This window comes from Tiliqua scincoides, chromosome 5 (genome assembly GCF_035046505.1).
Source record: "Tiliqua scincoides isolate rTilSci1 chromosome 5, rTilSci1.hap2, whole genome shotgun sequence".
Taxonomy (NCBI): domain Eukaryota; kingdom Metazoa; phylum Chordata; class Lepidosauria; order Squamata; family Scincidae; genus Tiliqua; species Tiliqua scincoides.
The window spans coordinates 3,623,413-3,636,693 of record NC_089825.1 but is presented as its reverse complement, the minus strand read 5'-3'; the positions used below and the strand labels follow the sequence as shown (position 1 = coordinate 3,636,693).

General features: G+C 47.5%; 1 protein-coding gene across 1 annotated transcript in view; it reads left to right on the top strand.

Annotated features, from left to right (window-relative positions):
• The window catches only part of SMARCC1 (SWI/SNF related, matrix associated, actin dependent regulator of chromatin subfamily c member 1), a 129,155-nt gene that overhangs the window by 96,252 nt on the left and 19,622 nt on the right, over nucleotides 1-13,281 (top strand). Inside the window, exons 23-25 of the mRNA XM_066627421.1 lie at nucleotides 2,482-2,596; nucleotides 4,289-4,443; nucleotides 6,270-6,404. Of these exons, the coding sequence (XP_066483518.1) occupies nucleotides 2,482-2,596; nucleotides 4,289-4,443; nucleotides 6,270-6,404 (405 nt within the window). The remainder of the gene's footprint in view (nucleotides 1-2,481; nucleotides 2,597-4,288; nucleotides 4,444-6,269; nucleotides 6,405-13,281) is intronic.

Here is a 13,281-nt window from a genome sequence, read left to right as displayed (position 1 = left end):
ATTATCATGTGTGGCTCCCACTTGGCCAACCAGCCTCTCACAGCACTCTCTTGCACTTGCTGCTCATTGCTACCCATCAGAAAAAGACTGCCATAGTTGTAGCTGAGATGTCCCTGAGACCACTGAGCCTGCTAGGAGTGGCAAAGTGGCAGAGAAGGGCTCACACAAGCCACCCAGCCAAATGAATCCACTTGCTGCAGTGGAGCTTTATCTCTTTCTGGCTGGTCCCTCTTGTCTGAAAAGGATCTGGGGAGTTGAAGGCACATCTTTGGCAGTCACTAATGGCCTTTCTTGCCTCTGTCAGAAAGCTCTCAGAAAATGGCATTGGTTGCCAGTCTGAATTGGACAATCAAGCCAAGTACAGCTGGCCGTGGAATTTTCCAGGGCAAGGCTTCTCACAAGCCAGCTGGCAAGGCCAGGGAGGCAGCTCCAACAAACCAAAGTTTCGCCTTGAATCCAAAAGTCACCTGAAGTTTCCCTGTCATCAGTCCACGCAAAACACAAGACTACCCTGCATCACTCTCTCCTAGCATGTATCAAGTACTGCATACATGTGGATATTTATCTGTCAGGCAACAGTTGTTCTACCTTCTAGAAACAGCAACAAACAAACAAGGAATTGATCAATGAATCAAATTGAGAAATATTCCATGCGGGTGCAGAGGGCAGAAAAGTAGGTTGTTTCTGTTGCCTTCTCCACCCGGGCCCCTTGGTCCAAGATGTAAGAATACCCTCTTATTTCATCCTTTGTCTGCTACTCCAAGATTGGTATGTATGTGGGCAAAGAGTTCTTTAACAAGTTGTTGCTGCAAGATAGCAGCTCCCACCCTGCAAACATGGAACCACTTCTGGACATCCCAACCAAGGATCCCCTCCTCCACTGCTGGAAAACAAAATTTGGACATGCTATGATACATTTCTTTTCAGCAGTGGAGGGAGTTTACTCAATCCATCCTTCATCATGGAAGGGAAAGCACTGAACTTGCCTCTTGTCTTCAGGGAAGTGCTAGACCTATTTCACCTGTGGTAATTCATTTCTGTCCTCCAAGGGCAAGCCTATTGTCACCATAGTTTTGCCGTTAGCATGACTGATAAACACCTGCTATTTTACATACATACTGAAACTTGCATGGCCAGAATGTCCAATACTGCACTTAAAGTCTGTCCAGACTTGAAGACCATGGTCCAGTAAAAGTGTCTTTTTCCTGATGTTTCGCCCCATCTGTGCTTTTTCAAAGGTTCAGTCAGTGCCTAAGTATGTGTTTCAGTCAGTGCCTAAGCATAGACAACCTTAGTGTCTTAATGAAAACACATGCCTAAGTCCTAATCAGTAGGACTTAAAACTCTGCTGTCTTCCAGGGAGGGAGAGTGGAACGGTGGTGATCTCTGGATCATGGTAGCTTTGAAAGTGCCCTCCACAGATGGGGGCAAAACATCAGGCGAAAGACTATTGGACCTACTATAGTTAATCTCTGTTGGTTCTTGAATAGTTATGCCACCTCCCAGGCAGTTGGCATAACTTATATCTGATTACCAAGCTTCTTTAGTTTGCTGCTGGGACGACTGAGTCTGAGTCAGTCATACAAATGGGAGATACAGTCCAGTAAAGGATTTCCTCCTCTCACTGTTGAGAAGACATGGAAAGGCCACTGCCCTTCTTTTCTGTTAAATAAATTACTTTCTCTCTCTCCGGTAGTTGGTCATTTCTAATACATGGATGTCCTTGGTTAAAACCAAAGTGTATTTTCATGTGCTGCTGTGCCATAATTCTGCAGTTGTTTGCTGCTGCTTTTGACTATTGGACTTGAAATATGGTTGTCAAAATGAATCTTCAAAAAATATGGAAGGAACCTTAACATGTCGTTGTCTTTGAAATTGGTACAGCACTTTAGGGTGACACTGTAAGGCAGGGGGAACAGCATTTGACCAGGGGTCTTCAGCAGCAAGACCCAGACACCCTACTCCCAGCACTACCTGGAGAGCCCTCCACCCAGAGGAGTTGTTGCCTTGATCTTTGCTGCACTGCAGTGCTGTCCAGATGATGGCCAGAGAGGGTTTTGCAGTTCATCAGCTCAGCTAGACCAGGTGATCTGGGGAGCCAAGAGGGTCTTGGCTGGCCCTTCATAATTGCTTCTTCAGTCAGAGCAACTTGCCTCCTTGAAATAGCTGCACAGGCTGCTTCACTGTCTCTCCCATCCTGTTCTGTCACCTTGGGGAGCCAGGCCCATTTGCTTGACTCTGACTGTGTACCTTCCTCTGCTCCCCATCTCTGAAAACTCTGTATGCTGCACTGGACCTCAGCTTCTGTCTGGCCTGACTGTGTGTTTACCTGCCTCTCGCTTCCCTGGAACATTTATCTGCTTGCACCAGAATCTGCATCCTCTTCTTTGTCCCTGAGTCCATCTGATGCCTGGCAGATACAGAGAACCAAGCTAATTTTTGTTTCTATTTTGTTTTGTGTTTTCCTTTTACATGTACTAGGTTGAAAACAAAGGAGAAAGTGAAATAGGAGATAGAAACAGAATGCGGGAAGGAGAAGAGGAGCGAAACACTGAAAAGGAGCATGATGGGGAAGTCCCTCAGGATCCAAAACCAGGTTGCTGCTTCACCCTATCAGCTGTGCACTGCCATTAAAAACCTTTCCCTGTTCTAGGAAGAGTCAGTAACTTTGACTCTAACCATTGTATTTTCCTTGTGGTGGTTTTAGGCTGCTTCCAAGTGTAACAGCAAATATAGGTCTAACCTTGTTATACACAGATTTTTTTATACACAGATTTGACTCAACAAGAATGGCCACTGAGAAGGAATGTGCTGATCCTTGGAGAAGGGCAAAAAGACATCCCTTTAAAATGCTTTTCTTACTGTTGTAGAGATTTTTATCTCAACATGATGAGAAGAGCCCTTTAAATTAAAGGAAAACAGTCCTTTATATTAGTTAGAGAGAGGGCAGCCAGCTGACAATCCATCAATCATTCTCTCTCCAAGCAACACCCTTCCCTTCCCCCTGAACAGTGAAAGAGACATAATCCTTTCTTATGGCCTGGAGAGGGACTGATTGTTGGATTGTCCTCTTAATGACTCTATCTTAACATAGCAAAGGTCAGCAAGGCTGTTTTTAAATCACCCAAGCAACAGACCTTTGTTTTTTAAATTGATTCGCTATAGTGCTATAGTCCTGAGTTCTGGGAACCCTCAAGAATAATGAGACTTCACCTGTATTCAAGTTTCATCTTTCAACTTAACTTTGACACTAAATTTTGGCTTGAAATCTTCTTGTGCTTCAGCTAGGAAGCCCTTTTCATCTTGGTTGTGTACTCTGGGTAAAGATTGCTGACAAGCAGCCCAGGCTAGTGTGAATGGGGTGTGTTGTTTCCTGTTGCTGAGTCCTTGGTAAGCTGAAATAATAGGGGGGCACCTTACATGCACATGCTCTTCCACACAGGCACCCACCTCATCAACTCTTTCTTAAGTGTCTTGCAGCACTCTAGAAATTTATTGTGATGCAAACTTGGCAATTTAAATTATTTTATATATTTTCGGTGCTTTATTTAGAACAATCAAGTCCATTGTATTTCAATCTTAGGTTTTTTAAATCTAAAATTTGAAGTGAAGGTATCCATTTGCATAGGGAAATGAGGATATGTTAATGTAGCCCTGGCTGAAAATAGAATAATTAAGCTGTGGTGGTAGGTTTAGGAGAATGTCCCGATGATTAGTTCACCATTATAAGTGATGGTACAACTTCTTTGGATGCAGCTATTCTCTTACTTTGCCCTGTGGCTTATTTTCTCAATGAAAAGAGAGCTTTGTTATCCCAGTGCAGTGAGCACAGAGCGTAGTTTTATGGTTGAACAAGTCACAGGTTCATTTTGGTCCATTTCCTCAGCAGTTCTGAGGAGGGCCTGCAAGATGCTCCAACAGTAAATGTCATGGACATTTTTCTGCTAGTGCTTACACTCTTTACACGAGAGCAGTGTTCTTCAACCTGTGGGTCGTGGCCCTAATGGGGTTGCAAAGTCTCTTTTGGGGGCTCATGGCAACCTTTCAGCACCTATGCAACCCAATCCAATAATGGCACTACCTCATCAAAGCCGCTTAGATTGAGTCCCAGGAAGGGCACAATCGGTGGTGGGTCCGCAGTCTCGTACTTGATGTATTTATTTATTGTGGTTGTGGCATGAGAAAGATTGAAGACCACTGCGTTAGACGTCAGGTGCAACACAAATCATCAGGATGAGGGGATGGTAACCAGGAAACACACAGGGCTGATTGGAAGCATTTTGTTTAGATGAGAAGGAAACAGAGGAGAACAAGGAGAACCTTGATGTGTGCAAAGACAAGGAAAGCGACACGGGGAAGAAGAGAGTGGAGCACGAAATATCTGAAGGGAACGTTGCGACGGCCGCAGCTGCTGCTCTTGCCTCGGCGGCTACCAAAGCCAAGGTTTGTCGCGCAGATTTCCCTGCATCTGATTTCCGGTGCTGCTCAGGGAACCCTTTCAAAACGATCCCCTTGTTAAAAAGCATTGGGACTCCTTTCTATTTCCCGTGCCTTAAAATGCAGGGTTTGTGTTCCTTGGCTTCAGCTGTATGAATGTTACCATTGAAGAATTTGTTTCCTTCTGAAGAGTCTGAAGCTGCTATTGTAAGTTCACTTAAAAAAAAAAAAAGAGGCAGCAAGAGAGCCCTTCCATAAAGTTGATTGGCCTCTTTTTCAGGGCATGATTGGCTGTTTGCTGTGGTGGTTAATGCTTAAGAATGGAATCAAGCAGTCCTTCCTTGCAAGAAGAGTGACTAATGAAGAGCTTAAGGATCAGTCCCTCAAATTTAAAAAGTGACTAGAGCAATGTCTTTTGTAGGACTGATAAGGCTGGAAGATAAATCCTCATTACATTCACAGTACTGTAGAATAATAGGGCTTAAAGGAGCCTTGGAGGCCATCGAGTTCAACCCCCCTGCTCAGTGTAGCAACTACAGCCTTTCTAACAGATGCCCATCCAGCCTCTGCTTGAAAACCTCAAAAGAGGGTGGCCCCGCATCTGCATGAGGCAAGTTGTTCCAGTACCAGTCAGCTCTTACAGTTAGGAAATTCTTCCTCATGCTTAATCTAAATCTACTCATGCCTAATTTTAATCTACCCCCCTGCAGTTTCAACTCATTGGTTCTAGTCCTGCCCTCAAGAATAATTGAAAATAAGCTGTCCCCTTCTTGTGATGGCCGTTCAGGCTCTTGAAGACAGCTCTCATCTCCCATTATCCAAGCTAAACATTTAAGCTCTTTGAACTGGTCCTTATGGCACCTGGTCTCCATACTTCTCACTCAGCATAATTGCTCTTTTGAACCATCTGCAGCTTATTCATGTCTTCCTTCAATCATGGTGCTCAGAACTACAAGTGGACCCCCACTTTACAGTTTTGTTTTAGAGCCATTTAGTTATTTGATTTTTTCTGTAAACTACTTTGTGAGCATTTTTCTTGAATAGTGGTATATAAATACTTCTATTCCCCCATCATATTGTGAATGCAATAATACAGGGGTGGCCACCACACAGCATGCCACGTGCCACTTTTTATGTAGATAATCTTTATCATGCCACTTCATACTGTAGATAATTTTGAACATGCCACTCCATTACACCCCTCCCACCCTATTTTGCCCCCCCCCATCTACAAGGGCTCTTCTCTCCCCCCATCCCTGCCCGCTCATGCTGGTTGCCTCTGGCAGAATCCCTGCTAGGTGCAGCTCAGCTGAAATGCCCCATGTTGACAAGAGGGGACGGAGCCTATGCTGCTTGTCTCTGGCAGTGGCGGGACTCACTATGCTTTGTCCCACCCTGCCGCACCAAACACTGGGCCGATGAAGTAGTGCCCCAGCATTCCTTGCATGGCGACAACTGGGGGGCATTCAGGTTTTTAAAAGACTCCAAGGCAAAATTAAATTCATTCAGTAAGACTCCAGAAACCTGAAGGTTATGAAAATAAATATTTAATCTTTCATACTGTGAAGCAGTGGTTTTCAACCTTTTTGTCTCACTGTACACTGACAAGGTACTAAACTTATCAAGGCACACCGTCAGTGTTTTAATAATTGACATGGTACACCATGCTGCTGGTGGGGGGCTCACATCCCCCCAGTGGCCCTACTAATAAATGACCCTCCCCCAAACTCCCTTGGCACGCAAGTGTGCCATGGCACAGTGGTTGAAAATGGCTGCTGTGAAGTTTAATTTTCTGGTCTATATGTAGGTAAAATGTGTGTGTTTCTCCTCAGCATCTAGCAGCGGTTGAGGAGAGGAAGATCAAGTCATTGGTTGCCCTCTTGGTGGAAACACAAATGAAGAAGCTGGAGATCAAACTCCGTCATTTTGAGGAGCTGGAAACAATCATGGATAGAGAGAAAGAGGCGGTAAGTCTGGAAGGGTGCAGCTTATTTCAATGCATAGTTTATAGCCTGAAAGCTCAGAGCCCTGGAAAATGAAATTGTCTTTTTACATGCAGCAGATGTAGTGGCATTTGAGGTTCTGTGTATTTTAGCATATGATCAATGTTCCGATTCAAGTGCTAGTAAGCAATTCCTGGTGGATCTCCAACCTCCTATTTCCCTATCCAGAGTCACTCCAATAGCTTGGTGATAACTTAGTACTGTTAGATCTTAAGTACAGACCTCTTCTGTGTGAAATACAGACTACTTTAAACATATGCTTGTATGTGTGTGTATGCAGTGGCTTCTTCAAGCAGTCCTACCAGCACCTTAGGGCAGTGTGTACTTTGAACTTCTCCTGTGGCTTCCATGGTCTGCTGGGAATCTCTTCCTAGTCTTGGCAACCAGGCAGGGTCCCATGCAGCTTCCAAGGGAAGGAGCTCTCCTTCAGTCCCAAGACCGGCCTTACCTCATGAACATGAAGTAGAGTCTTTGCTCAGCTCCTGCTGAGCCTTCCTTATCCACAGCCAACTTTCTCTCTCCCTCCCCCCCCCCATCCTGTAGGGTAGGGAAAGGGAGTCTGCAGAGAGTTGTGTTCCAGGGAACCTTCCAGCAGGACCATCCCTCTGTGAGCTCTGCACTTCCCGGGAAGGCACCTCAAAGACAACAAATTTAGACCTTTGGGCTGCTTGCTCCAATCCAGCCTCCTTCCCTTCTTTCCCTCGGGCAGAGAGAGACCTCATTGGAGGGCAGGTTTGGTGGCAGGTGGGGTGATAGTGGTTCCTATTGGGAGACCAATGTCCTCCAACACTGCTGCTTCTGAGCTCTGTAAGACAGGAGAAATGAGAGTGCTGGCAGAAGGGAAGGAAGGCCATGTGGATTTGCAAGTGACTGCATGAAGAACCTCCGTTACAAGCAAGTATTCTGTTCTTCTTTGTGGTGTCTGCACAGTTGCGCTGACATGAGAGTAACAAGCTGACTTACCAAATGATGGTCATTGAAAGAAGTCCTGAAGCTCAGAGCCGCCAAGTATTGCATTACTTTTCACTTGGTCATCAAAGCGTTATTAATACTTTGTGAAAGTAGAGGTTGAGGCTCAGGTGGCAGCCTTGCAGAGGCCCTGTAGGGGAGGTCTTTTGGAGGAGGTGGGGATGGTCTCTGTGGTATGTGCTGGGAGGTCAGTTAGAAAGACTTGAGCAGGAGCCTCTGGCCGTGCCCAAGAATTATGGCATCTGGCCTAAACAGGTGTGCAGAGCTACAGAAACTTTCAGGAGATTCTCTGTGCAGGTGCAAAGCCCACTTGCACAGGTGAGTAGATGACCACTCAAAGGACAGGAAGGCAACCTGTTCTTTTTCTGTTTTCTGCCCTGGATCCTGTTCATCACCCTGGACACGTCTTGTGCTCTTGGGCAGAACTATAAGCTGCATGGCTTCTAAACAAACTCTAGGTTTGTTTCTTTACTTGAGGGTTGATATCCCCTGTCTCCCCTTGTGAACAGAAATGGGGCTTTGCCAGGTGGCCGAAAGAAGCTGGACAAAGACGCATCCCTTGATTAATTGCGCTTGCTTTCCCTTGTGAGTCAATAGATCTGCAGAAGAGTGGTGTTGGAGGTCCTTTAGCCCTGCTCTGAGCTTGTTGGCCTGGGCCGAAGGACAAGGGGGGTCTTCTGTTCCATTTGAAGCAGTGAAAGGGCAGCGTGGAGTGTGTGTCCTCTCAATAAGTTTGCCTCTCAGTTTTAAGGCCTTGAGCAGTCTCCTGCTTGTCTGTTACAAGGGATGTGGCTCATGTTTCTCATCTCTTGGAGCACGGCAGGGTCCTGGCCAAAGGCTCAGGGCCACCTCCCCAGTAAGCTCAGCCAGTCACTGTGCCCTGGGTGGGGAAGATCAGAAACGCAGCTGCAGTAGTCTGGATCTCTGAGTTAACACGTTAAAGAGAAAGCTGAATGAGTCCTCTTGTTGTGCTTCTTTTTGTGCCAGGCAATTCAGAAAGGAGTGGAGTTGTCAGGTAACTGCAATATTTTCAGGGTTTGCCCTTTTCCTTCCCAGGTCATCTTCCTGCTGGCCTTCTAGTATGACGCATTTTGGCCTTCTGTTCCAGTGTCAGCAGGAGTGTGTGTTTGCACATGCATGCATTTTTCTTTTTAGTATCCTTCTTCTGCTGTTCACTCGCCAATGGCATGCGTTCAAACCCTCTCACCATCTGGCAGAGAAGGAAAGGGCTGTGGCTATGTTGGGGGTTCTCCAGGGATTTCCATTGCTTTGAAGAAAATGCTCTGTTACAGCAGCCTTTCTTATTCCATTTGTAGACCTTTGATCATTCCTGTTCTAAGAGGTGATTTATAAACGTTCCTCCCCAAAACTCCAGGTTCCTGAGAATTCGGCTTCTTCCCCCCTCCAACCATAGTAAAGGTTGGCTCCTCCTTGTTGAAGCCATTTTAGTGCTGTCAACCCCAATTGTACTCCAGTCAAGATAAAGTAAATAGGAGATTGTTGAACTGTGACAGCCTGCATTTAAACATCACTGACAGTGATAGGGGTGGATTTTGCTTTTTCAGTTCCTCTAGCATTTTACCATGTGCCTGATGTTGTACAGTTTAGCTATTTAGCTACCCAGCAAACATGTACAGTGTGTTTTTTAAAATCTAAATTTTTCCGTGGCAGGATCTTATTTTAAACAATGAAAGTATTCAAAACTGCCCAGTGAATCTGAATCCAGGTTAGGGTAGAGCGCATCCTGCACATAGGAATTGAGTTGACCATTATTTTAGCAGTGTGCAGTGGGTTAAACCTGAGTTGTGCCTCTCCCATGAATAAGATTTTGCTGCACATGAGCAAAATTCAGGATTGTATGCAAAAATTTACACCCTTAGGTAGCCTTGTATCTTTCTCCAAGTGGAAACAGTTGAGAATATGGGAGAGTGTCTGATTCCCATGTTTCCACACCTGGCACAATTTTGTTATCTTTAAAAAAAAGACAGTCCTTTCAGAACCTGGAATTAAGAACATAAGAACAACCCCGCTGGATCAGGCCAGAGGCCCATCTAGTCCAGCTTCCTGTATCTCACAGCGGCCCACCAAATGCCCCAGGGAGCACACCAGATAACAAGAGACCTGCATCCTGGTGCCCTCCCTTGCATCTGTTGCCCTCCCTTGAATTACACAAAGCAAATGGATACCTGTCAGTTTACTTGACATTTGTAATTCGTACAGTTGTATCTGACCACTGATTTCAGGTGTCCTTTGCTTGGGGAGCAGTATTTGGAATTATGTGGCACCAGAGGGAGATTCCCAGCCTCAGGTTAGACTTCCAGACTCTGGCGGTGCAAGGCCCTCAGAAGTGCTGACAGTCTTCCCACTATCTTTCATAGTCAGTAGAACAACTCAGCTCCCTCCCCCTCACTTTATCTCTCTGCTCCTGCCTTGTCCTTGCTGCCATGTAGATGTGCACAATGGGATTTCAATGTGATGTGGTTTTTTTGCCCTCTTCTTCATTTGTTTCCACTTGGTCTTGAAGCCTGAGGACTAAAGTTCTTTGGTGCTGATCTAATTGCCTTATCAGAAAACAGCAAAGATTGGATGGTGCCCACTTGAGCAGTGGCCTTTTGGGGTGGTGCAGGAGGACCTTGATGTGTGGCTACTCCCCCAGGGCAGTTAGCCCAGCAGCCTCTGACCACATGACCCCACTTTGAATGGCTGTAGACAAGGCTAGTTTGCTACAGCCTTACTTTTTCTGACACTTCATGGCTTTAGACTGTGTTTTTTCTTTTCCCCTGCTACCAGTTAATCTTCTCTCACCCCACAGCTGCTTCTTTCCATGCCTCCTTTGCAAGTCCCTCCGTTTATCTTGCAGTGTGTCCTCTGAGAGTTTGTATCGTTCACATGGTTTATATACAATGACTTCCGTGTTTCTGCCGCACTACAGCAGTGGTTCCCAAACTCCCACAGGGAAGCTTGTAAGTCTTTGAAGGGGCAGGGGTGCAGCAATGGTACCACAGCAATCCTGGCACTGCAGTAACCAAGGGGTTTCTTTTTCATTTACTTTTATTTTCCAAAAACAAATATAAACAAACACACATCACACATAGCACAAAAAACTTAAGACTTCACTACACAAAAAAAGGGGGGGTGCAGGAAATCATATATCATTATCATATATCACTGAAACTAATAAATCATTACATATCTTAATCAGTTTCCTCTTCTAAATTCACCTCTTAATATCATTTTTCATTCATCATTCATCTATTATATCATATCATAGTATATATGTAATACAATCATCTAAATACCCTATCATATAATTCTAAAACTTCATTTTCAGCCAAGCTCTAATATGTTTTATATTATGCTTCCAAATCTGTTCCCATTGATCTATTATGATAGTATGGCCTATATTTTGTGCCCATTTTATCATACATTGTTCTCCTATGTCTTCTTGCATCTCAAAATCCAATATAAACACACACATTTTTAAGTATATTTTTCTTTTGTTTCTAACAATAGTCTATCAAATGGCGTCTGTTCCATATAGAAATCTTCTTATTTGTCTCCCCCAAATCTTGAATCTAATTATAGGTGCGTCCACCAGCCCATTTCCACACCTTGCCTTGACAATTCTTTTTTCTCTTCTTCCTCACTCTCCATGAAACATGTCTCAGAATTCTAGCTTTATTATCATCCACTGTCCATTTTTTTTTCCTGTGGAGCCTACAGTAATTTATCTCTGTAAAAGGTTCTGATGGATTTCACATGAATTTTTCTTGGTAATTCAAGTTTTCTCAGATGAAAAGTGCTCACTCTTCTCACTGAATCCAGTTCTTTAGGTATCTTCTCCATCGGTGTATCAATCCATTCTGATATTAATCTGACAATCTGTCGTGGCATATCTTCTCCTTCCTCTGGGAAGGAAGGGCTGGCATTCCTACTGCTGGGATGCCCCTCCTCCTGGAAGGTAGGATCGGAACCTCACTGAACGGATACTCGTCCCACGTTGGGGGCGTCCCATGGTGTTCCCCAGTTTCAGGTCCTACCTTCCAGGAATGAGGATGGACCTCTGTCGTGCTCTGGCACAACATCAGTATTTTTGCCTTTATTTTTCTTTATTTTTTCCTTCCCTGGAGCAGGGGGGTTAAACTTCCCCCGCTGCTTCCCAGGCTCTGAACAACTCAGAGCCTGCCTACTGGTCAGACTCAGCGCTGCCTCCCCCCTCACTGCAAGCGGGCAGGAACAGCGGGTTGAGGCGACGTGGGAAGCTTCCGTCCCCCCTCCCCCGCGCGGAGCCGGTGATGGACCCGCGGCAGCAGCAGTAGTGCCTTCTCGGCAGGGCAGCCTGCAGGAGCACCAGAGCCACGTGGCGGGCACCATCTTGGGCCCTCCCTCCCTTCCCCGCGGGAGGGACCCAGGCCTGGGCAGCCCAGCGGCGGAGCGCTTGCAGGCGCTACGCCCTACAGAAGGCTCACCGGGGCGGCGAAGCAACCATTGGTCGCTTCTCCCCTCCAAGCGGTGGCAACGAGGAGGCGGCAGGCGGTGGGGTCCCCCCTCATCCGGCGCAGCCCCCGCAGTCTTCCAGTGGCAGTGGCAGCAGACCCGGTAAGCCCCCAGACAGCGCAGCCACCCTTTCTCAGCAGCGGTGGGGAAGCAGGAACGCCATAGCGGGATCATCGCGGGGCAGGCTCCCTCCCAAGGGGTTGCGGCGAAGGCTCCCTCCCAAGGGGTTGCGGCGAAGGCCCCCCCAGGCAGCACCTCCTAGGCGGGCTACCCGCCCTACCCCGCGGGACAGGCCTGCTAGGCAGGGGGGAAGCACGGCGGGGGGAAGGGTGAACACCCAGGCAGGCTGAGCTGACCCACCCCCTACCCTTTTCCAGTCCTACAGCTTGCCAGGGCCCCCCCCATGGAGGACAGGAACCTGCTGCGCCTGGGGCCACAGCCCCAAGGAAGGCGGGAGGAATACCAGGACCCACCTGGCACCGCAGTTACCCCAGGAGGACATGGCCCCACCATAAGCCAGTATGGGCCAGTCCAGGGGGGGATGTTTGTGCTGTCCCAGACCCAAATTGAGGACATGGTGCAACGGATCCTGGGGGAAGCAAGCGGCCCCAGGCCCACGGGGGTCAAGAGGAAGTGTAAACGGCAGCCTCCTCAGACCCCTGGGAGTCAGTCACCCCCGACCCGTCTGAGGACTCCAGGGAGGAGGGGGAGCTCACCGGTGAGGACGAAGGGCCTCCAGAGGAAAGCGGGGGCAAGCTTTTCCCTCTGAACCTGTACCCACGCCTGCTGACCAAAGCCACAGGCATCTTGGACTTAGGTAACAAAGGGAAAACCGAGGTAAGTGAGGCTTCAGAGCCTTGCAGGCCCATCTCCAAGTTCCTCCATCCCCAGAAGGCCACCACCAAGGCTGTGGTTCCCTTTCCAGGGCCCTTCAGGCAGGCCCTAGAGGCTGAATGGGGGGCACCTACCAGGTCCAGGCATGCCCCGCGCTCTGTGGACAAACTCTGTTGTCTGCCAGCTGACGTTATGGAGCAGCTGAAGGTTCCAGGCATGGACCCCCCCCCGTGGCAGCACTACCTTCTTCAGCTGTGCTGCCCTCAGAGGGGGAGGGGGGCCCCAGGGACTCTTGCGACCGATGGGTGGAGAGCGCCCTTAAGAGGGATTTTGAGGCCTCCGCCCTAGCCATTAGGGCACCAGCCGCCACCTCCATTATGAAAAGAGCTCTTATGGCCTGAGTGGAGGACCTGATGGCCTCAGACAAGTCCCTGTCTAGGCCCACACGTAACACCCTCAAGAAGTTGTCACTAGCAGCAGCCTTCTCAGCAGACGCGTCCCTGGAGGCCATGCAGTTCAGCGCTAGAGCGGCGGCTGCAAA